General features: G+C 42.7%; 2 protein-coding genes across 2 annotated transcripts in view; both read left to right on the top strand.

The window, feature by feature from the left end:
- LOC112065405 (stomatin-like protein 3) overlaps positions 1-258 on the top strand; it is a 17,870-nt gene extending 17,612 nt beyond the window's left edge. Inside the window, exon 8 of the mRNA XM_028497857.2 lies at positions 254-258. Within this exon, the coding sequence (XP_028353658.1) occupies positions 254-258 (5 nt within the window). The remainder of the gene's footprint in view (positions 1-253) is intronic.
- A 2,551-nt stretch (positions 259-2,809) lies between these two features.
- LOC112065404 (stomatin-like protein 3) overlaps positions 2,810-20,864 on the top strand; it is a 30,421-nt gene continuing 12,366 nt past the window's right edge. The window contains 8 exon segments of the mRNA XM_024125818.3: positions 2,810-2,865; positions 3,399-3,502; positions 3,584-3,657; positions 6,256-6,319; positions 6,321-6,338; positions 7,979-8,173; positions 9,687-9,821; positions 11,468-11,511. Coding sequence (XP_023981586.2) covers positions 3,461-3,502; positions 3,584-3,657; positions 6,256-6,319; positions 6,321-6,338; positions 7,979-8,173; positions 9,687-9,821; positions 11,468-11,511 — 572 coding nt within the window. The 5' untranslated portion in view covers positions 2,810-2,865; positions 3,399-3,460.

Here is a 20,864-nt window from a genome sequence, read left to right as displayed (position 1 = left end):
GGGAAGATCCCACGTGCCGCGGAGCGGCTGGGCCCGTGAGCCATGGCCGCTGGGCCTGCGCGTCCGGAGCCTGTGCTCCGCAACGGGAGAGGCCACAGCAGTGAGAGGCCCGCGTACCGCAAAAAAAAAGATGCAGGGTTGGCCTCAGTTATCTTTCAAGTCCTTCCAACTGAAGTCCCAGAGTCCTCCTCCCCCGTGTCAGCAGCGCTGGGCCTCAGGTTCTGTGCATTATGGCTCACCTTTCATTTTGCAGATTGAGGGAAAGATGTTCCAACTCTTGTTGGAAAGTTCCCCATCTTATTCTCTTTTGTATCTGCAGCTCTAGCACAGTGTGCCTGGCATATAACTGGTAAAAAATCTGTTAAATGGATGAATGAGAAACCGGCGGGCAATTTTCCGGGGGTGACAAAGTCCAATTCTCTACCAGGAAGTGATATGATGATGGCTTTATGGTATGGTGACAATTACCCATAGAAAACACCCATCCATGGATTTGGATAAAGCAGGAGATGATCAGATGAGCTCAGGGCTTCATGGCTAACAGAGAGGGTATGTGGCCCATTTTCTTTCCATCTTCCCTTCAAGGGAATGGCTCAGGGAAGGCTCTGGAAGAATCCTTGTGTAGGTTGAGGTAAAGGGCGATTTCTGAAGAGCCTTTGTCATACAATCCCAGTACTTCCTTTGAACTGGAATTAGAATCCTCAAATCCAGTTCTCGGCACAGCATCCACAGTTTTAACTGCGGGAGAGGTGGGGAGGGGCAAGGCTGGCTGAAAGATCTGCTCTGCAGGAAGCTGCAAAAGCAGCGCTTTGTACTCGCCCAGCTGCTGCTCGCAGGCTGAGCTGCCCAGCCCTGCGGGGAAGCCGACAGTCCCACTTTCACCGGCAGCTAATGACACCCCCAGGCTCCACCAATCCTCCCAGAAGCAGCGACCTGGGTAATTCTAATGCTCAGGTGTAAATCTTGGAAGATTAATCGTGTCCTGATCTCTGGTCTCTCTCTGCACATTTAGTACTTAACAGAGCCTCGGGTAATGATGCTATAGGGCAGAGTGGGACTGCAGAGGAGCTCCCGGAGGTCAGGGCAGCTTTTGCTTTTGCAGCTTGGTGTTAAGGCTGTAGCTAGTCTGGACATGTCTAGGGCTTGCCCAGGGCATAAAGCATAGCTGATGTCCTTGTGTGTGCAGCACTGCTAATGTCACAGCCCCCAACACCCCAAAGTTCCTGAACTCCAAATACGGCAGTGTCAGCAGGGAGGGAACACACCAGAGGGCGCAAGGACTGTGCTGCCTTCTCAATGCTTTCCTCAAGATGCAAATTGTCTGGGAGAGGCGTGTACAAGCCCAGTTATTGCAGCCTTGTTTGTAAAGGCAAAATTGCAAGTAAATAAACTGAGTCACAAATTAAGGATAGGAGGCAACAATGAAGAAGAATGAGGTAGATCCAGATGTAATGACATGGAAATATCTCCCAAACATATTCAGTTTAAAAAAGTAGAAACTTACAGTGTGATGTCTTTTCTCACAAAATCTACAAATCAAAAGCAAGTGTTTTCTAATTGTAGATACATGTATGTAAATACATAGGAATGGGTCTATAAGGACGTACACCCAGTTGATAACTATGGAAACATTCTAGATAAAAGTGGACTGAGGAGAGAATGATCGAGGAGATTTTAGTCTTATCTGTATTTCTTGGATTTTTTTTTTAACAATGAGAATGTATATACAAGCTGTGTTATTACTAATAATTTTTAAAAGCGCTAATAAATAAAATACAACAAAGATCCTATGAGAAGGCACAAAATGTCTTTTCATCCTGCATATTAATAGTCTGATCCACCTCAATGTGGTCCAAAGTTTTGGAAGGTGATATTTTGGGAATTTAAACTTTGGTATATGCAGGCAAGTCCTTATTGTTATTGAGTATATCTTTATGTGTATTTAAAGCCTATAAAAGGACATTTGCACTCAAAAGGTTTTAATATGAAATATGTATCTAAAACTTAGATACTTTTCATCTATCAGAATGTCGCAACTGAGAAGACTGAAAATATCTAGTGAGGACAGGGCATGTGGGAATAGGCACAGAGTACAAACTCTTTGAAGGGCACCTACCATCTAACAAAATTGTAAATACTGATCCCTTTGACCTAGCACTTCCACTGCCAGGAGTTCATCCTACACAAGTGCACAAAAACACACATTAAAAAGGACTCATCACAGCATTATCTGTAAGAGTAAAACCCTAGAACCCTTGTAAATATTCATGAATTTATGTTCGCCAATGAACCCGTTGCAGTAAAATGGATACGTGAGGCTGAATTTGAGGTGGTACCAATGAGGCTTAGTGACTTCTGTAGATGGATAGAGAAGAGGCAACGATGACCCTGTGTCTCTAACGTGGACAATAATGCAGATGGTTAAGTACGAATGGTTAAGACATTAACTGAGATAGAGGCATAATAGCATAAGGTGTTTGTGGATTATCTGAGTAGAGCTATCTAGCAAATATGATTCGTTCTAGTGCTTGTGTGGAGAATGTGAAATCAATTGGAGGAAGTGGAGGGGTGAGGATGGGGCTCGTTGTCAAGGAGAAGAGAACCAAGAAGCAGCAAGAATTTAAAACAAGGTGAAATAGTGAATATAAAGAATTCTAAAGTATTTATCAATCTGTAAGATGGGAATAAGTATAGTAATATACATTTACTAAGGTAAGTATTAATGTCTGGGCTAGATGTCTTATATAAATAATCTCATTTAATCCTCGTCAAATCCTTCAAGGTAGGTAATTTCTATCTCCATCCTACAGATGAAGAAATGGAGGCTCAGAAAGATCTAGTGGCTTTCCTGAGGCCACCACACTGGTAAGTTAAAGACTCTCATAGAAACTCCAACGTAAGCACTCTGGAAAATGTTTTTCCTTGTGCTCCATTGACTTGTTTGGGGATAAGAGTACCTACCTATCTGCCCCAGCGGTTGCCTTGACTTCCCCTGGAGAATTCTGGGAGCCCAGAAATCTGTCTTTTCAAATGACACCCTGATGATCCTGAGGCGGGTAGTTTTATGTGTTTTGAGAATAATAAACCGTGGCAGCCCTATGTAAATGTAATGGTAATTACTGTTATTGATTGCTATGAGACTTTTCTTGGAAGGGACAGGTCAGTTTTCATCTAAAAACCTGAAGGAATATTTTCCGTGTGTGTGTGTGCGTGTGTGTGTGTGTGCACGCGCGCGCGCATGTGTGGTGTTTACTGCAATCATGCGTGTGTGTGCATTCAGGTCGCTTCCTCAGCCCCATTCTGGCTTGGCCAGCCCTCTGGATGGTTTCCTCATCCGCACAGCTGAATCGCTCTCCTAAGAACCATGTCAGTTACAGAACTGCCTCCTCATTTCCTAGGCATCAAGAGTAAAGGGCTTGGTGTATGTGGCTGGATCCTGTTTTCGTTTTCTTTCCTGTTCATGATCATTACCTTCCCTATCTCCATATGGATGTGCTTGAAGGTAATACCCTGGGAAGTAAACTGGGCTCTCTCTATGAGCTGATGAATCATTAAGACTAAATGCTCTCCCTTAATCTCTTAGATCATTAAGGAGTACGAACGTGCCGATGTATTCCAGCTGGGACGCATCCAAGCTGACAAAGCCAAAGGGCCAGGTATGACACTGCCACCAAAAATTTTCTCTGGCAACATTTATTGAAAAAAAAAAATCACAGGGAGCTGGAGCCCTTGCCTTTCTGTACAATTGAAGGATCTTGTCCTCTTACTTGAGTTAACAGGAGAGATCACTAGACCATTAGCTGGAGAGATTTGGAATCTGGATTACTGTTCTAACACTCCCTCTGAGAGTTTCAGTGAATGTGAACAAAGAGTGGCTCCGGTTACATTGGCTGGGTGTCCCTTATTACCAGGGCCACTAAGAGAATGAAAGAAGAATGAAGGGAGGGAGTAAATGGCCAAGGGAGACAATTAAGTTACTCAGGGAGAGTATTCCAGGAGCTGGTGTTTGATTCTCACTCTTTGAAAGAGCCAATGGAAAAGTCAAAGGTAATGTCCTCTCTTGACAAGTAGATTAAGAGCAACATAGAGCTGGAAGCCATTTGACAATTCCTTTTGTCAAATGTGGTCTTTATTTCCATCCTTTCTCTACAGCCTCAGAATAAAAAATGTCCCAAACTGTCCATATCATAAAAGGATGGGATTTTCTTCTGTGGGAGCCAGGAGTATCGGTACTAAAAGTCCTCAGGAGTAAGACACTGATTTAATACTCATAACTTCTCTTGCTTATATTTTGTTGAACCCTATGAAATTGCTAATGTTTGGTTTCGAGCCACCAAAATGGCAATTTCATACGATAGATTCTAATATTCTTGACAGGGGAGGCTCTCCAAACAGCATCTTGAAAGGCACATGGAAGAGAATGGTTATTTGCTATACTTCTCTAATAACATTTGCTTTCTTCCCCCTAATGTGATGTATTTAAGTAAAATCATTCTCCCTCCAGCTGCACTGTAGGATCTCTGGGGGGCAGGAACTTCCTTATTCACTCTGTGCGCTTTGCACTTGGCCATGTACTACAGTAGGCACTCAGGTATCTGTTACATTTTTAAACATATGAGAAACTTCCAAAGGGGAAGCTTGTTACGGAGACTTGGCCATTTCAAGTAGTATTGATACAATCCTACTTGTCTAATAAGGAACCTAAGAGAAAGAGGGCAAAAATTGCTTATTATGGATATTTTTATGAGTTTGTCCAAATAGAGGTGTTAGAATTATCCAAGTGAGAAATACCAGAACAAAGTTAACCCCTTCCTGGTCATGTTTCACCTGGTGAAGCCAAGATTATAAATTAGAATAAAATTGGATTTGAGAGAGGTCAAATAGCTATAACTTGCAGGACTCTAGAGAAAAGTCTCTTTTAAATGAATTTTCCCAGAAGAGTTCACCACTAAATCTCCCAGGATAACTAATCTCGTCATCCGTGTTTCTGGGGCTAAGGAGTTACCTCAGAATGTCATAAGAGCCGGAGGGAAACAGGCCAAATTGCTAATGGAAAACATCTCCACTTCTGTAAATAGTAAATTATTCTTTAATAATAAAAGTATTCATAACAGGAGCTGCTACTTTTGAGCACTGAATACATGCCTGGCACTATGTTTAGTATTTTATTTCATTATCATGTTGACACATGCTTAATCTTCACCGCCATCTTATAGATATTAGGTGACTGAAGCTCAGAAAAATTAGATAAATGTCCCCAGGTCACAAGCTGGTAAGTGGTAGGGCTGGAACTTAACACTCTCTAGTTCTAAGGGTCATGATCTTAACTGGTGACTTAGCACCAAAAAAAAAAAAAATGTAAATTAGGAAGTAATCCTTACCCCAGAAAGGTTTAGACACCAAAAGAAAGAAAGCACCTTAGCACTGTTTTCTGTTGATGCTACCAGTCCTTTACATGATACTCAGTGTAGAAACTTGTTTCTTCTTTGAAAACAAAAACAATAGCACAGAATCTTTCTGGTAAATGAAAATGGATTGGTGTCCCCATCTTGCTGACATGCCTTGTGGTTCTAATCTTTATAACTCTTGCTGTAGAGAACCTTCCCCAGGGCAATGTTAAGGAGTCATAGAATCCTCAAATGAGTTTCCTTAGCCCTATCCCTACCTCAATCCAAATCTTCACAAGAGATAAGTAAAAGTATTTACAACTGAGGAATGTCATTGTATATAAACTAGAACACAGCTACAGAGAAACTACAAATTTTGTAATACATTGGTTTTGGGGACACTGAAATCCTGGGAAGATTTCAATTCTAACATTCCTTCAGTACTAATGAAGATAAATGAGAATGTTGACAGTCACTGATATTAAGGTCTAAAGTCTCTTGATTGAATCTTTTATACAGATACGTTTAACATAAAGAAACCAATTTCCAAAATACCCTTTTAAATAAATGTCACACCCAACACTGGGATGGAAGTAAGTGGAATGTATTACAAAAGAAAATCTAAAAATTAATTGTCAAGGCTCTTCAGCTTTTTACCAGAAGATTTTAATTTCTAGGGAATCACTTTTCTTTAGTCATTGACTCATAGCAGGAAATAATTTCCCCAAAGTTATAGGTGTACATATGGAAGATCATCTGAGAAGCATTTATAGTCCCATGCAAATAATGTACCGTATAACTAGCAGACAATTTGTTGCAGTTATTTTCAGTCGGGTGAAATTCTAAACCATATTTTCTCTTGCATCGTTTTGATCCTGGTCCTGCCTCGCATAGACGTGTTTGTCAAAGTTGATCTCCAGACCGTTAACGTGCAACATCCCTCCACAGGAGGTAATGCTGATTAAAGCTATGTTTCCAGAAATGAAACCAATATCTTCCCTGTTACAGGGACAATTGAGACTGTATCATACGTTTTCAAACTACAAAGGGAAGGATGAACTGAATTCTTAGAGATCTGCTTGGGGAGTCCTAGGCGGCTCCTGAGACGACTGGGCTTTGTTTCGCCAAATGAGAATGAAGCCAAGGGCAAGGGCTGAATTGCTAGAAGACCTGCAATGACTGGGTGGGAGAAAGTCTGAGAGAAGAGAGAGAAGGGATACAGATGGCAGAGGAACTGGGATGGAGAATGACAAGCCGATCCCTGGAAGAGTCGGATAAATCATTGTACGAGGGGGCTGAAACTGATCTGGTGCTTTATCCTTTCCATCACCGTCTCCGGAAATGTTTTAGTAATATCGATATCACTCACCTCCGCATTAGATTTTTTTAACTTTTTATTTTATATTGGAGCATAGTTGATTAACAATGTTGTGTTACTTTCAGGTGTATAGGAAAGTGATTCAGTTATACGTATACATATATCTATTCTTTTTCGAATTCTTTTCCCATTTAGGTTGTTACAGAATATTGAGCAGAGTTCCCTGTGCTCTACGGTGGGTCCTTGTTGGTTATCCATTTTAAATATAGCCGTGTACACTGCACTAAATTTTTTGAGTGTTTGGATGCAACAAAGTGGGGTGTGCATGGGAAAGGAGCAGACACTGTACGGGGCTCACCTGTAACTGGATTTCAAATAGTTCTTCTCAATTCTTAAAGTACAGCAACTAAATGACCAGACCTAGTAAGTGCGTGATAAGGAAGAGAAACAGAATTGCTAATAATCATGCCAATTTGTGATAAACAAAATGATCCAGGAAGAGAAAAGAAAATGTGTGGGAGGGCAAAGGGGATGAGAAGTGAGAAAATCAGCACTTATGAGGAAATGTTCATTTTCCTCTCTCTGGTCCAGAAAACTCAATCGAGACTCAACAATGATGTCTTCATGCCATTGGTGGGAACTGCAGATTCCTTACTCTGGAATTCAGCCCTAAACATAAGAGAGCTTAGGATGTTTAGGGGCTATCATGGGCCTTTTCTGGCTCCATAGTAAACAGTTCTAGGTCCTGCTTTCGTGGTACCCACAGAAAGCTCATTTGCTCCAAAGTACCTTGTCATGTTAATTCAGAACAATCAATGCAGAGCCTCTATAAATTGATTTTTCTTTATTTGAATACAGAACACGGTCTCTGGTGCCATCTATGTTTTCTAAGAAGCACTGCTATTCATCAAGCCTGATGAAACTGAGAACCAAAAAGATTTCAGGTATCAGGGAAACGGGTGTTCTACCACTATTTAGACGGTAGAATTCCAGCAGGGTTCTACTATTACATTTTAAAATGGAAATACCTATTTCACTTCTGACTTCTCTAAGATGAAGTTACAGGGATAGGTACAGATCACACCTGTGTAGGAATTTTGCTATCAACAAGCATGATAGTATGTTCAAGCCAGGACAGATTTTTGGTGATGCTGGCATGAGTTGTCATTAAAGCTCTCCTCCTGTGGAGAGGGCTCTGGGACTGGCTGACCCTTTGTTGATCAACCGTTGTGAAAGTCATAAGCATGTGATTTTCTGTGTTCTTGCTCTCAAGATCCTCACCAGAGACTCTGTGACCACTCAAGTGGATGGAGTGGTCTATTACAGAATCTATAGTGCCGTCTCGGCAGTGGCTAATGTCCACCAAGCCACATTTCTGCTGGCTCAGACCACTCCGAGAAATGTCTTAGGGACACAGACCTTGTCCCAAATCTTAGCGGGCCGAGAAGAGATTGCCCATAGCATCCAGGTAAAGACATCAAGGACCAATAGCCTACATCTTTAATTCACTCATTTTAATTAACAGTGATGATCAAATATCAGCAGTTCAAAGCAACCCTCCCCATGTGTACACACACACACACATACACACATATACACAACTTTTCTAAACAGATGGGCTTCAGTCTGGGATTTCACTTTTTTTTTTTTTAATCATGAGGTCCAGATTTAAAAATCTGAGTGGGAGTCGGGAGCTGTTGGAGTGTGTGTGTAATTCAAAATTATGAATTACCATTGTACACTTTAGCCTTTTCTGAAGAGCTTAGAGATCAGAGTTATTTTTAGTTTAGATTACTCCAGAGGAAGGGCTGCCATTTCTCAGGCCGCCCGTATATTCTTGCATTTCAGGGGAATGAGAACGTTAGAAGGAGGTTTGGTTGAGACAGCACAGGACTGCCATCCCTGGGAAATCCGACTTCATGTACTAATATCAATAATGATATGAATAGTAATCATAATTATAATATTGATGAGGATGTAACAGGTATCCATCTCACCTCTCGTGCACCCTAGATTATAGACAATCACATTTCTGTGTTTTCTTGAATCAATTACATTTTGATTCTGAGCCTGCCTTCTGTAAGTTAAGAGGGAAATTCAACTTTGGTCCTCCTTGGCATCTCCGCCAGCCCCTAAGGTAGTGCAAAGTCCCCGAGGTTTTATAAGATAATATCAGTTCTGCATGATAACTCTCCACGTCATTTTAAGAGCCTCACAAGTTCAACGACTCAGATGTTTCCCCATCACAGTCAGGTCACTGGCTTCTTGTGAGGTCTCCCCAGCTCCCAGCTCTCTGCAGGGATCACGGAAAAGCTAGGGCTCACTTGCTATTTGGTATCACATAGATCTCTGCCCTTCCCCCTTTGAGGGAGCTACCCATCTGGTCTCACTGTTTCTCAAGGCATTCTTTCTCATCCCTTCCCCTCCAGGATAACCAGCAAGATATCTTCAGTGGTCTTAAGCTTTAACAAAAGGTGAGGAAGTCTTTGATTTTAGGCTTCCTCTGCTCTAAAAAATATATGCCTTGCTACCTGTTTAAAACTGAGCCACAGGTCAGAGGTTAAACAGAGCAAGACAAATAACATCTCAAAAAGTACCCAGTGACAATATGTACTGAGTTATTGCTGGGCACCGAGAGATATTTTAACACTTATTATCTCCAAAACTCATGACAATCCTGAAAGAAAACCTTTTATAGCATGAAAACTGAGAATCAGAAAGGTTAAGTAACGGGCCCAATGTTTCACAGCTGCAAATGGCAGAACCAGGGCAAAATCCATTGCTGCCTGTTTGGTGTCAGTGACAAGAAAATGTGGGGTATTGGCTCCCAGCGGCCATGGCTCACGGGCCCAGCCGCTCCGCGGCATGTGGGATCCTCCCAGACCGGGGCACGAACCCGTGTCCCCTGCATCTACAGACGGACTCTCAACCACTGCGCCACCAGGGAAGCCCTAATGACCTTTCTTTTGACTTGGAAACAGACTTTACTTGATGATGCCACCAAGCTGCGGGGGATCCAGGTGGCCCAAGTGGAAATCAAAGACGTCCGGATTCCCGGGCAGTTGCAGAGGTCCGTGGCTGCTGAGGCCGAGGCCACCCGGGAGGCCAGGGCCAGGGTAAGGGCGACTCCATCTGCACTGCAGGGCGAGCTTCCCAGCCTTGGAGCCAACGAGGATGGGGCTTGAAAGGAAGCTCAGGTCCCTTCAATGATTTCAATAAGAAGGGGGTTTCTTTTTCACAGTTTTTACTGAGAATTTCCCCCTTGAGTTAAAAGCTCATAGGCAGCTTAATGCACCTTGAGGAAGCTTGGTATTAGGTCTTGGGTCGAGGGTGCTTGGCAGCATACTCAGTGACTTAGCCAGGTGGGTCCCCACTCTGGCCACGCAGCAGAGCCTCCTAGAGAGAAATGAGCAAAGCAAACACCAATTCCCAGGCCTCACCTCAGACTCGGTGAAGTGGAGTCTCTGGTGGGCCCAGGAACCTGCATTTTTATACAGCTGACGACTCTGATGTAGCAACTTGGTGCCTGTCTTTGGAGCATCTTTCCTTCTAGCGTGTTAAGTGAACTGAATTGAAAGGAGGTGGGTGGGCTTCCCTGGTGGCGCAGTGGTTGAGAATCTGCCTGCCAATGCAGAGGACACGGGTTCGAGCCCTGGTCTGGGAAGATCCCACATGCCGCGGAGCGACTGGGCCCGTGAGCCACAACTACTGAGCCTGCGCGTCTGGAGCCTGTGCTCCGCAACAGGAGAGGCCGCGATAGTGAGAGGCCCGCGCACCGCGATGAAGAGTGGCCCCCCGCTTGCCACAACTAGAGAAAGCCCTCGCACAGAAACGAAGACCCAACACAGCCAAAAGTAAATAATAAATAAAATAAAAAGTAACTGTACCATTAAAAAAAAAAAAAGGAATCTTTAAAAAAAAAAAAAACGGAGGGGGGTAACTACAATCCAGGTTAGAATTACAAAATGTGGGTGCAACTTGGTCTCGAGTGTTCTTGAATCTGTTGGATCTGTAGCCCTCATATCTGTGTGGATGGGTTTCCTGAAGTATCAGAAGCCAATTAAGAGTAGAAGCCTCCAAGTACCCCCTTTGGAATCTTACTTGGGACTCGAGGGAGATTTCCCTTTATCTCTGGTTTCTCTGCCAAGCTCCAGCACGTGGGCAGTGAGTGCCCACGGAGGGGCAGCTGAGTTGCACTCATTCTTGGGCGTTCTGAGAACCAGAGGGGGAGCAGGGCACTTAGGAGAGTTCCAGTGAGGGTCTGCAGACTGGCACTCGCTGCTGCTTGCAATCAAGAGCAGGGAGAACTCGAAACAATGCTTACATTGTAAGAATGAGACAAAATTGGCAACAGAATGAAATTTTAAAAAAACATCTCTGATAAGTAGAAAGGACAGAAAAAAAGCCAGTTGGAGGCCTTGAATTTCAGACTTCTCTGAAAACGGAAGCAGCCAATGGTGAGGCTCCAAGGTGATTCAAGAGCATCACTAAGGTAGATGGACCTGTATTTGTTCCGGTTAAAGGCAGTGCTTTTATTTTGTTTGAGAATGAAATCTAGGGACTCATAATTTGTAAGCTATCTCCCTGCTTCCTGCAACCTTCTCAAATTTCTCTCATCACATTAGGATGTGAAACTCTAATCCTTGCCAAAGAAGTAAGCAGATGAAACATGGGTGACCAAGTAGGGGCTGGGAGAGAAGTATCAGTGCAGACCCAGGAAAAGAAAGCACTAGTGACAGCTGTATTCTTTCTGTCGATTTAGGTCCTTGCTGCAGAAGGAGAAATGAATGCTTCTAAAGCCCTGAGGTCAGCCTCCATGGTGCTGGCTGAGTCCCCCATCGCCCTCCAGCTGCATTACCTGCAGACCTTTACCACTGTCGCCACAGAGAAGAATTCCACCATTGTGTTTTCTCTGCCCATGAATGTACTAGAGGGCACTGGTGGCATCAGCTACAAGCACTCTGGAAAATGTTTTTCCTTGTGCTCCATTGACTTGTTTGGGGATAAGAGTACCTACCTATCTGCCCCAGCGGTTGCCTTGACTTCCCCTGGAGAATTCTGGGAGCCCAGAAATCTGTCTTTTCAAATGACACCCTGATGATCCTGAGGCGGGTAGTTTTATGTGTTTTGAGAATAATAAACCGTGGCAGCCCTATGTAAATGTAATGGTAATTACTGTTATTGATTGCTATGAGACTTTTCTTGGAAGGGACAGGTCAGTTTTCATCTAAAAACCTGAAGGAATATTTTCCGTGTGTGTGTGTGCGTGTGTGTGTGTGTGCACGCGCGCGCGCATGTGTGGTGTTTACTGCAATCATGCGTGTGTGTGCATTCAGGTCGCTTCCTCAGCCCCATTCTGGCTTGGCCAGCCCTCTGGATGGTTTCCTCATCCGCACAGCTGAATCGCTCTCCTAAGAACCATGTCAGTTACAGAACTGCCTCCTCATTTCCTAGGCATCAAGAGTAAAGGGCTTGGTGTATGTGGCTGGATCCTGTTTTCGTTTTCTTTCCTGTTCATGATCATTACCTTCCCTATCTCCATATGGATGTGCTTGAAGGTAATACCCTGGGAAGTAAACTGGGCTCTCTCTATGAGCTGATGAATCATTAAGACTAAATGCTCTCCCTTAATCTCTTAGATCATTAAGGAGTACGAACGTGCCGATGTATTCCAGCTGGGACGCATCCAAGCTGACAAAGCCAAAGGGCCAGGTATGACACTGCCACCAAAAATTTTCTCTGGCAACATTTATTGAAAAAAAAAAATCACAGGGAGCTGGAGCCCTTGCCTTTCTGTACAATTGAAGGATCTTGTCCTCTTACTTGAGTTAACAGGAGAGATCACTAGACCATTAGCTGGAGAGATTTGGAATCTGGATTACTGTTCTAACACTCCCTCTGAGAGTTTCAGTGAATGTGAACAAAGAGTGGCTCCGGTTACATTGGCTGGGTGTCCCTTATTACCAGGGCCACTAAGAGAATGAAAGAAGAATGAAGGGAGGGAGTAAATGGCCAAGGGAGACAATTAAGTTACTCAGGGAGAGTATTCCAGGAGCTGGTGTTTGATTCTCACTCTTTGAAAGAGCCAATGGAAAAGTCAAAGGTAATGTCCTCTCTTGACAAGTAGATTAAGAGCAACATAGAGCTGGAAGCCATTTGACAATTCCTTTTGTCAAATGTGGTCTTTATTTCCATCCTTTCTCTACAGCCTCAGAATAAAAAATGTCCCAAACTGTCCATATCATAAAAGGATGGGATTTTCTTCTGTGGGAGCCAGGAGTATCGGTACTAAAAGTCCTCAGGAGTAAGACACTGATTTAATACTCATAACTTCTCTTGCTTATATTTTGTTGAACCCTATGAAATTGCTAATGTTTGGTTTCGAGCCACCAAAATGGCAATTTCATACGATAGATTCTAATATTCTTGACAGGGGAGGCTCTCCAAACAGCATCTTGAAAGGCACATGGAAGAGAATGGTTATTTGCTATACTTCTCTAATAACATTTGCTTTCTTCCCCCTAATGTGATGTATTTAAGTAAAATCATTCTCCCTCCAGCTGCACTGTAGGATCTCTGGGGGGCAGGAACTTCCTTATTCACTCTGTGCGCTTTGCACTTGGCCATGTACTACAGTAGGCACTCAGGTATCTGTTACATTTTTAAACATATGAGAAACTTCCAAAGGGGAAGCTTGTTACGGAGACTTGGCCATTTCAAGTAGTATTGATACAATCCTACTTGTCTAATAAGGAACCTAAGAGAAAGAGGGCAAAAATTGCTTATTATGGATATTTTTATGAGTTTGTCCAAATAGAGGTGTTAGAATTATCCAAGTGAGAAATACCAGAACAAAGTTAACCCCTTCCTGGTCATGTTTCACCTGGTGAAGCCAAGATTATAAATTAGAATAAAATTGGATTTGAGAGAGGTCAAATAGCTATAACTTGCAGGACTCTAGAGAAAAGTCTCTTTTAAATGAATTTTCCCAGAAGAGTTTACCACTAAATCTCCCAGGATAACTAATCTCGTCATCCGTGTTTCTGGGGCTAAGGAGTTACCTCAGAATGTCATAAGAGCCGGAGGGAAACAGGCCAAATTGCTAATGGAAAACATCTCCACTTCTGTAAATAGTAAATTATTCTTTAATAATAAAAGTATTCATAACAGGAGCTGCTACTTTTGAGCACTGAATACATGCCTGGCACTATGTTTAGTATTTTATTTCATTATCATGTTGACACATGCTTAATCTTCACCGCCATCTTATAGATATTAGGTGACTGAAGCTCAGAAAAATTAGATAAATGTCCCCAGGTCACAAGCTGGTAAGTGGTAGGGCTGGAACTTAACACTCTCTAGTTCTAAGGGTCATGATCTTAACTGGTGACTTAGCACCAAAAAAAAAAAAAATGTAAATTAGGAAGTAATCCTTACCCCAGAAAGGTTTAGACACCAAAAGAAAGAAAGCACCTTAGCACTGTTTTCTGTTGATGCTACCAGTCCTTTACATGATACTCAGTGTAGAAACTTGTTTCTTCTTTGAAAACAAAAACAATAGCACAGAATCTTTCTGGTAAATGAAAATGGATTGGTGTCCCCATCTTGCTGACATGCCTTGTGGTTCTAATCTTTATAACTCTTGCTGTAGAGAACCTTCCCCAGGGCAATGTTAAGGAGTCATAGAATCCTCAAATGAGTTTCCTTAGCCCTATCCCTACCTCAATCCAAATCTTCACAAGAGATAAGTAAAAGTATTTACAACTGAGGAATGTCATTGTATATAAACTAGAACACAGCTACAGAGAAACTACAAATTTTGTAATACATTGGTTTTGGGGACACTGAAATCCTGGGAAGATTTCAATTCTAACATTCCTTCAGTACTAATGAAGATAAATGAGAATGTTGACAGTCACTGATATTAAGGTCTAAAGTCTCTTGATTGAATCTTTTATACAGATACGTTTAACATAAAGAAACCAATTTCCAAAATATCCTTTTAAATAAATGTCACACTCAACACTTGGATAGAAGTAAGTGGAATGTATTACAAAAGAAAATCTAAAAATTAATTGTCAAGGCTCTTCAGCTTTTTACCAGAAGATTTTAATTTCTAGGGAATCACTTTTCTTTAGTCATTGACTCATAGCAGGAAATAATTTCCCCAAAGTTATAGGTGTACATATGGAAGATCATCTGAGAAGCATTTATAGTCCCATGCAAATAATGTACCGTATAACTAGCAGACAATTTGTTGCAGTTATTTTCAGTCGGGTGAAATTCTAAACCATATTTTCTCTTGCATCGTTTTGATCCTGGTCCTGCCTCGCATAGACGTGTTTGTCAAAGTTGATCTCCAGACCGTTAACGTGCAACATCCCTCCACAGGAGGTAATGCTGATTAAAGCTATGTTTCCAGAAATGAAACCAATATCTTCCCTGTTACAGGGACAATTGAGACTGTATCATACGTTTTCAAACTATAAAGGGAAGGATGAACTGAATTCTTAGAGATCTGCTTGGGGAGTCCTAGGCGGCTCCTGAGACGACTGGGCTTTGTTTCGCCAAATGAGAATGAAGCCAAGGGCAAGGGCTGAATTGCTAGAAGACCTGCAATGACTGGGTGGGAGAAAGTCTGAGAGAAGAGAGAGAAGGGATACAGATGGCAGAGGAACTGGGATGGAGAATGACAAGCCGATCCCTGGAAGAGTCGGATAAATCATTGTACGAGGGGGCTGAAACTGATCTGGTGCTTTATCCTTTCCATCACCATCTCCGGAAATGTTTTAGTAATATCGATATCACTCACCTCCGCATTAGATTTTTTTAACTTTTTATTTTATATTGGAGCATAGTTGATTAACAATGTTGTGTTACTTTCAGGTGTATAGGAAAGTGATTCAGTTATACGTATACATATATCTATTCTTTTTCGAATTCTTTTCCCATTTAGGTTGTTACAGAATATTGAGCAGAGTTCCCTGTGCTCTACGGTGGGTCCTTGTTGGTTATCCATTTTAAATATAGCCGTGTACACTGCACTAAATTTTTTGAGTGTTTGGATGCAACAAAGTGGGGTGTGCATGGGAAAGGAGCAGACACTGTACGGGGCTCACCTGTAACTGGATTTCAAATAGTTCTTCTCAATTCTTAAAGTACAGCAACTAAATGACCAGACCTAGTAAGTGCGTGATAAGGAAGAGAAACAGAATTGCTAATAATCATGCCAATTTGTGATAAACAAAATGATCCAGGAAGAGAAAAGAAAATGTGTGGGAGGGCAAAGGGGATGAGAAGTGAGAAAATCAGCACTTATGAGGAAATGTTCATTTTCCTCTCTCTGGTCCAGAAAACTCAATCGAGACTCAACAATGATGTCTTCATGCCATTGGTGGGAACTGCAGATTCCTTACTCTGGAATTCAGCCCTAAACATAAGAGAGCTTAGGATGTTTAGGGGCTATCATGGGCCTTTTCTGGCTCCATAGTAAACAGTTCTAGGTCCTGCTTTCGTGGTACCCACAGAAAGCTCATTTGCTCCAAAGTACCTTGTCATGTTAATTCAGAACAATCAATGCAGAGCCTCTATAAATTGATTTTTCTTTATTTGAATACAGAACACGGTCTCTGGTGCCATCTATGTTTTCTAAGAAGCACTGCTATTCATCAAGCCTGATGAAACTGAGAACCAAAAAGATTTCAGGTATCAGGGAAACGGGTGTTCTACCACTATTTAGACGGTAGAATTCCAGCAGGGTTCTACTATTACATTTTAAAATGGAAATACCTATTTCACTTCTGACTTCTCTAAGATGAAGTTACAGGGATAGGTACAGATCACACCTGTGTAGGAATTTTGCTATCAACAAGCATGATAGTATGTTCAAGCCAGGACAGATTTTTGGTGATGCTGGCATGAGTTGTCATTAAAGCTCTCCTCCTGTGGAGAGGGCTCTGGGACTGGCTGACCCTTTGTTGATCAACCGTTGTGAAAGTCATAAGCATGTGATTTTCTGTGTTCTTGCTCTCAAGATCCTCACCAGAGACTCTGTGACCACTCAAGTGGATGGAGTGGTCTATTACAGAATCTATAGTGCCGTCTCGGCAGTGGCTAATGTCCACCAAGCCACATTTCTGCTGGCTCAGACCACTCCGAGAAATGTCTTAGGGACACAGACCTTGTCCCAAATCTTAGCGGGCCGAGAAGAGATTGCCCATAGCATCCAGGTAAAGACATCAAGGACCAATAGCCTACATCTTTAATTCACTCATTTTAATTAACAGTGATGATCAAATATCAGCAGTTCAAAGCAACCCTCCCCATGTGTACACACACACACACATACACACATATACACAACTTTTCTAAACAGATGGGCTTCAGTCTGGGATTTCACTTTTTTTTTTTTTAATCATGAGGTCCAGATTTAAAAATCTGAGTGGGAGTCGGGAGCTGTTGGAGTGTGTGTGTAATTCAAAATTATGAATTACCATTGTACACTTTAGCCTTTTCTGAAGAGCTTAGAGATCAGAGTTATTTTTAGTTTAGATTACTCCAGAGGAAGGGCTGCCATTTCTCAGGCCGCCCGTATATTCTTGCATTTCAGGGGAATGAGAATGTTAGAAGGAGGTTTGGTTGAGACAGCACAGGACTGCCATCCCTGGGAAATCCGACTTCATGTACTAATATCAATAATGATATGAATAGTAATCATAATTATAATATTGATGAGGATGTAACAGGTATCCATCTCACCTCTCGTGCACCCTAGATTATAGACAATCACATTTCTGTGTTTTCTTGAATCAATTACATTTTGATTCTGAGCCTGCCTTCTGTAAGTTAAGAGGGAAATTCAACTTTGGTCCTCCTTGGCATCTCCGCCAGCCCCTAAGGTAGTGCAAAGTCCCCGAGGTTTTATAAGATAATATCAGTTCTGCATGATAACTCTCCACGTCATTTTAAGAGCCTCACAAGTTCAACGACTCAGATGTTTCCCCATCACAGTCAGGTCACTGGCTTCTTGTGAGGTCTCCCCAGCTCCCAGCTCTCTGCAGGGATCACGGAAAAGCTAGGGCTCACTTGCTATTTGGTATCACATAGATCTCTGCCCTTCCCCCTTTGAGGGAGCTACCCATCTGGTCTCACTGTTTCTCAAGGCATTCTTTCTCATCCCTTCCCCTCCAGGATAACCAGCAAGATATCTTCAGTGGTCTTAAGCTTTAACAAAAGGTGAGGAAGTCTTTGATTTTAGGCTTCCTCTGCTCTAAAAAATATATGCCTTGCTACCTGTTTAAAACTGAGCCACAGGTCAGAGGTTAAACAGAGCAAGACAAATAACATCTCAAAAAGTACCCAGTGACAATATGTACTGAGTTATTGCTGGGCACCGAGAGATATTTTAACACTTATTATCTCCAAAACTCATGACAATCCTGAAAGAAAACCTTTTATAGCATGAAAACTGAGAATCAGAAAGGTTAAGTAACGGGCCCAATGTCACCGCGATGAAGAGTGGCCCCCCGCTTGCCACAACTAGAGAAAGCCCTCGCACAGAAACGAAGACCCAACACAGCCAAAAGTAAATAATAAATAAAATAAAAAGTAACTGTACCATTAAAAAAAAAAAAAGGAATCTTTAAAAAAAAAAAAAACGGAGGGGGGTAACTACAATCCAGGTTAGAATTACAAAATGTGGGTGCAACTTGGTCTCGAGTGTTCTTGAATCTGTTGGATCTGTAGCCCTCATATCTGTGTGGATGGGTTTCCTGAAGTATCAGAAGCCAATTAAGAGTAGAAGCCTCCAAGTACCCCCTTTGGAATCTTACTTGGGACTCGAGGGAGATTTCCCTTTATCTCTGGTTTCTCTGCCAAGCTCCAGCAGCTTCTAAGCAGTTGACTTGGGAGTCGCTTTTGCACGTGGGCAGTGAGTGCCCACGGAGGGGCAGCTGAGTTGCACTCATTCTTGGGCGTTCTGAGAACCAGAGGGGGAGCAGGGCACTTAGGAGAGTTCCAGTGAGGGTCTGCAGACTGGCACTCGCTGCTGCTTGCAATCAAGAGCAGGGAGAACTCGAAACAATGCTTACATTGTAAGAATGAGACAAAATTGGCAACAGAATGAAATTTTAAAAAAACATCTCTGATAAGTAGAAAGGACAGAAAAAAAGCCAGTTGGAGGCCTTGAATTTCAGACTTCTCTGAAAACGGAAGCAGCCAATGGTGAGGCTCCAAGGTGATTCAAGAGCATCACTAAGGTAGATGGACCTGTATTTGTTCCGGTTAAAGGCAGTGCTTTTATTTTGTTTGAGAATGAAATCTAGGGACTCATAATTTGTAAGCTATCTCCCTGCTTCCTGCAACCTTCTCAAATTTCTCTCATCACATTAGGATGGGAAACTCTAATCCTTCCCAAAGAAGTAAGCAGATGAAACATGGGTGACCAAGTAGGGGCTGGGAGAGAAGTATCAGTGCAGACCCAGGAAAAGAAAGCACTAGTGACAGCTGTAAACTTGTATGTCTAAAGGCTTTTCTTCTGAAGAGCTTAGAGATCAGAGTTATTTTTAGTTTAGATTACTCCAGAGGAAGGGCTGCCATTTCTCAGGCCGCCCGTATATTCTTGCATTTCAGGGGAATGAGAACGTTAGAAGGAGGTTTGGTTGAGACAGCACAGGACTGCCATCCCTGGGAAATCCGACTTCATGTCTTTCTGTCGATTTAGGTCCTTGCTGCAGAAGGAGAAATGAATGCTTCTAAAGCCCTGAAGTCAGCCTCCATGGTGCTGGCTGAGTCCCCCATCGCCCTCCAGCTGCATTACCTGCAGACCTTTACCACTGTCGCCACAGAGAAGAATTCCACCATTGTGTTTTCTCTGCCCATGAATGTACTAGAGGGCACTGGTGGCATCAGCTACAATAACCACAAGAAGGTCCCTAACAGCACCCAAGCTCCTCGTGCTGCAGCCAGCCATTGCTTAGGGAGGCATATCTGTTCCTATGGAGACCAGCAGTTAGAAGTGTTGAGAATTTCAACACTATTTAAGCAGAGTAACTCTACAGCTGGAACAGCATTAGCAGGGAGATGCTATAGAGGCCATAAAAAAAAAAAAAAGAAGGGCCGTATACTACTTTTATTTTTAAGAACATATAAATACTTTGCAGGGGCTTCCCTGGTGGCGCAGTGGTTGAGAGTCCGCCTGCCGATGCCGGGGACGTGGGTTCGTTCCCCGGTCCAGAAGATCCCACAGGCCGCAGAGCGGCTGGGCCCGTGAGCCATGGCCGCTGAGCCTGCGCGTCCGGAGCCTGTGCTCCGCAACGGGAGAGGTCACAACAGTGAGAGGCCCGTGTAACGCAAAAAAAAAACAAAAAAACTTTGCATTATTCTTATGATAATCAGTGAGTAGGTGTCCCTGACTTAGAGCAGGAACTTTCTTGTAGTAGCTGAGGGAAATCTCTGGGTGACTGTGACTAAGATTTCAGAATTACTTTTTAAAAAATTAATTAATTAATTTTATTTATTTATTTTTGGCTGCTTCAGGTCTTCGTTGCTGTGCGCGGGCTTTCTCTAGTTGTGGCGAGGAGGGGCTACTCTTTGTTGTGGAGCACGAGCTCTAGGCACGCAGGCTTCCGTAGTTGTGGCACGGGGGCTCAGTAGTTGTGGCTCACGGGCTCTAGAGGGCAGGCTCACTAGTTGTGGTGCACGGGCTTAGTTGCTCCACGGCATGTGGGATCTTCCTGGACCAGGGTTTGAACCCGTGTCCCCTGCATTGGCAGGCGGATTCTTAACCACTGTGCCACCAGGGAAGCCCCAGAATTACTTTTTTTAAAAAAATATACATTCTTTATAATTATAAAATAGCATGGAAAACATGTTAAGTAGAGAAACATTGGGCTTCCCTGGTGGCGCAGTGGTTGGGGGTCTGCCTGCCGATGCGGGGGACGAGGGTTCATGCCCCGCCGCAAAAAAAAACAAAAACAAAAAAAACAGTGGAAAGGTCAGAAACATTCCAAATGCAATTTTAGGTGGTAAGAGGAAAAACAGTGTTTCTTTTATTTATTTTTTAAACATCTTTATTGGAGTATAATTGCTTTACAATGGTGTGTTAGTTTCTGCTTTATAACAAAGTGAATCAGTTATACATATACATATGTTCCCATATC

Source organism: Physeter macrocephalus, chromosome 13 (assembly GCF_002837175.3).
Source record: "Physeter macrocephalus isolate SW-GA chromosome 13, ASM283717v5, whole genome shotgun sequence".
Taxonomy (NCBI): domain Eukaryota; kingdom Metazoa; phylum Chordata; class Mammalia; order Artiodactyla; family Physeteridae; genus Physeter; species Physeter macrocephalus.
Note: the sequence above shows the minus strand (reverse complement) of the source record. Positions and strands in the feature narration are given on the sequence as shown.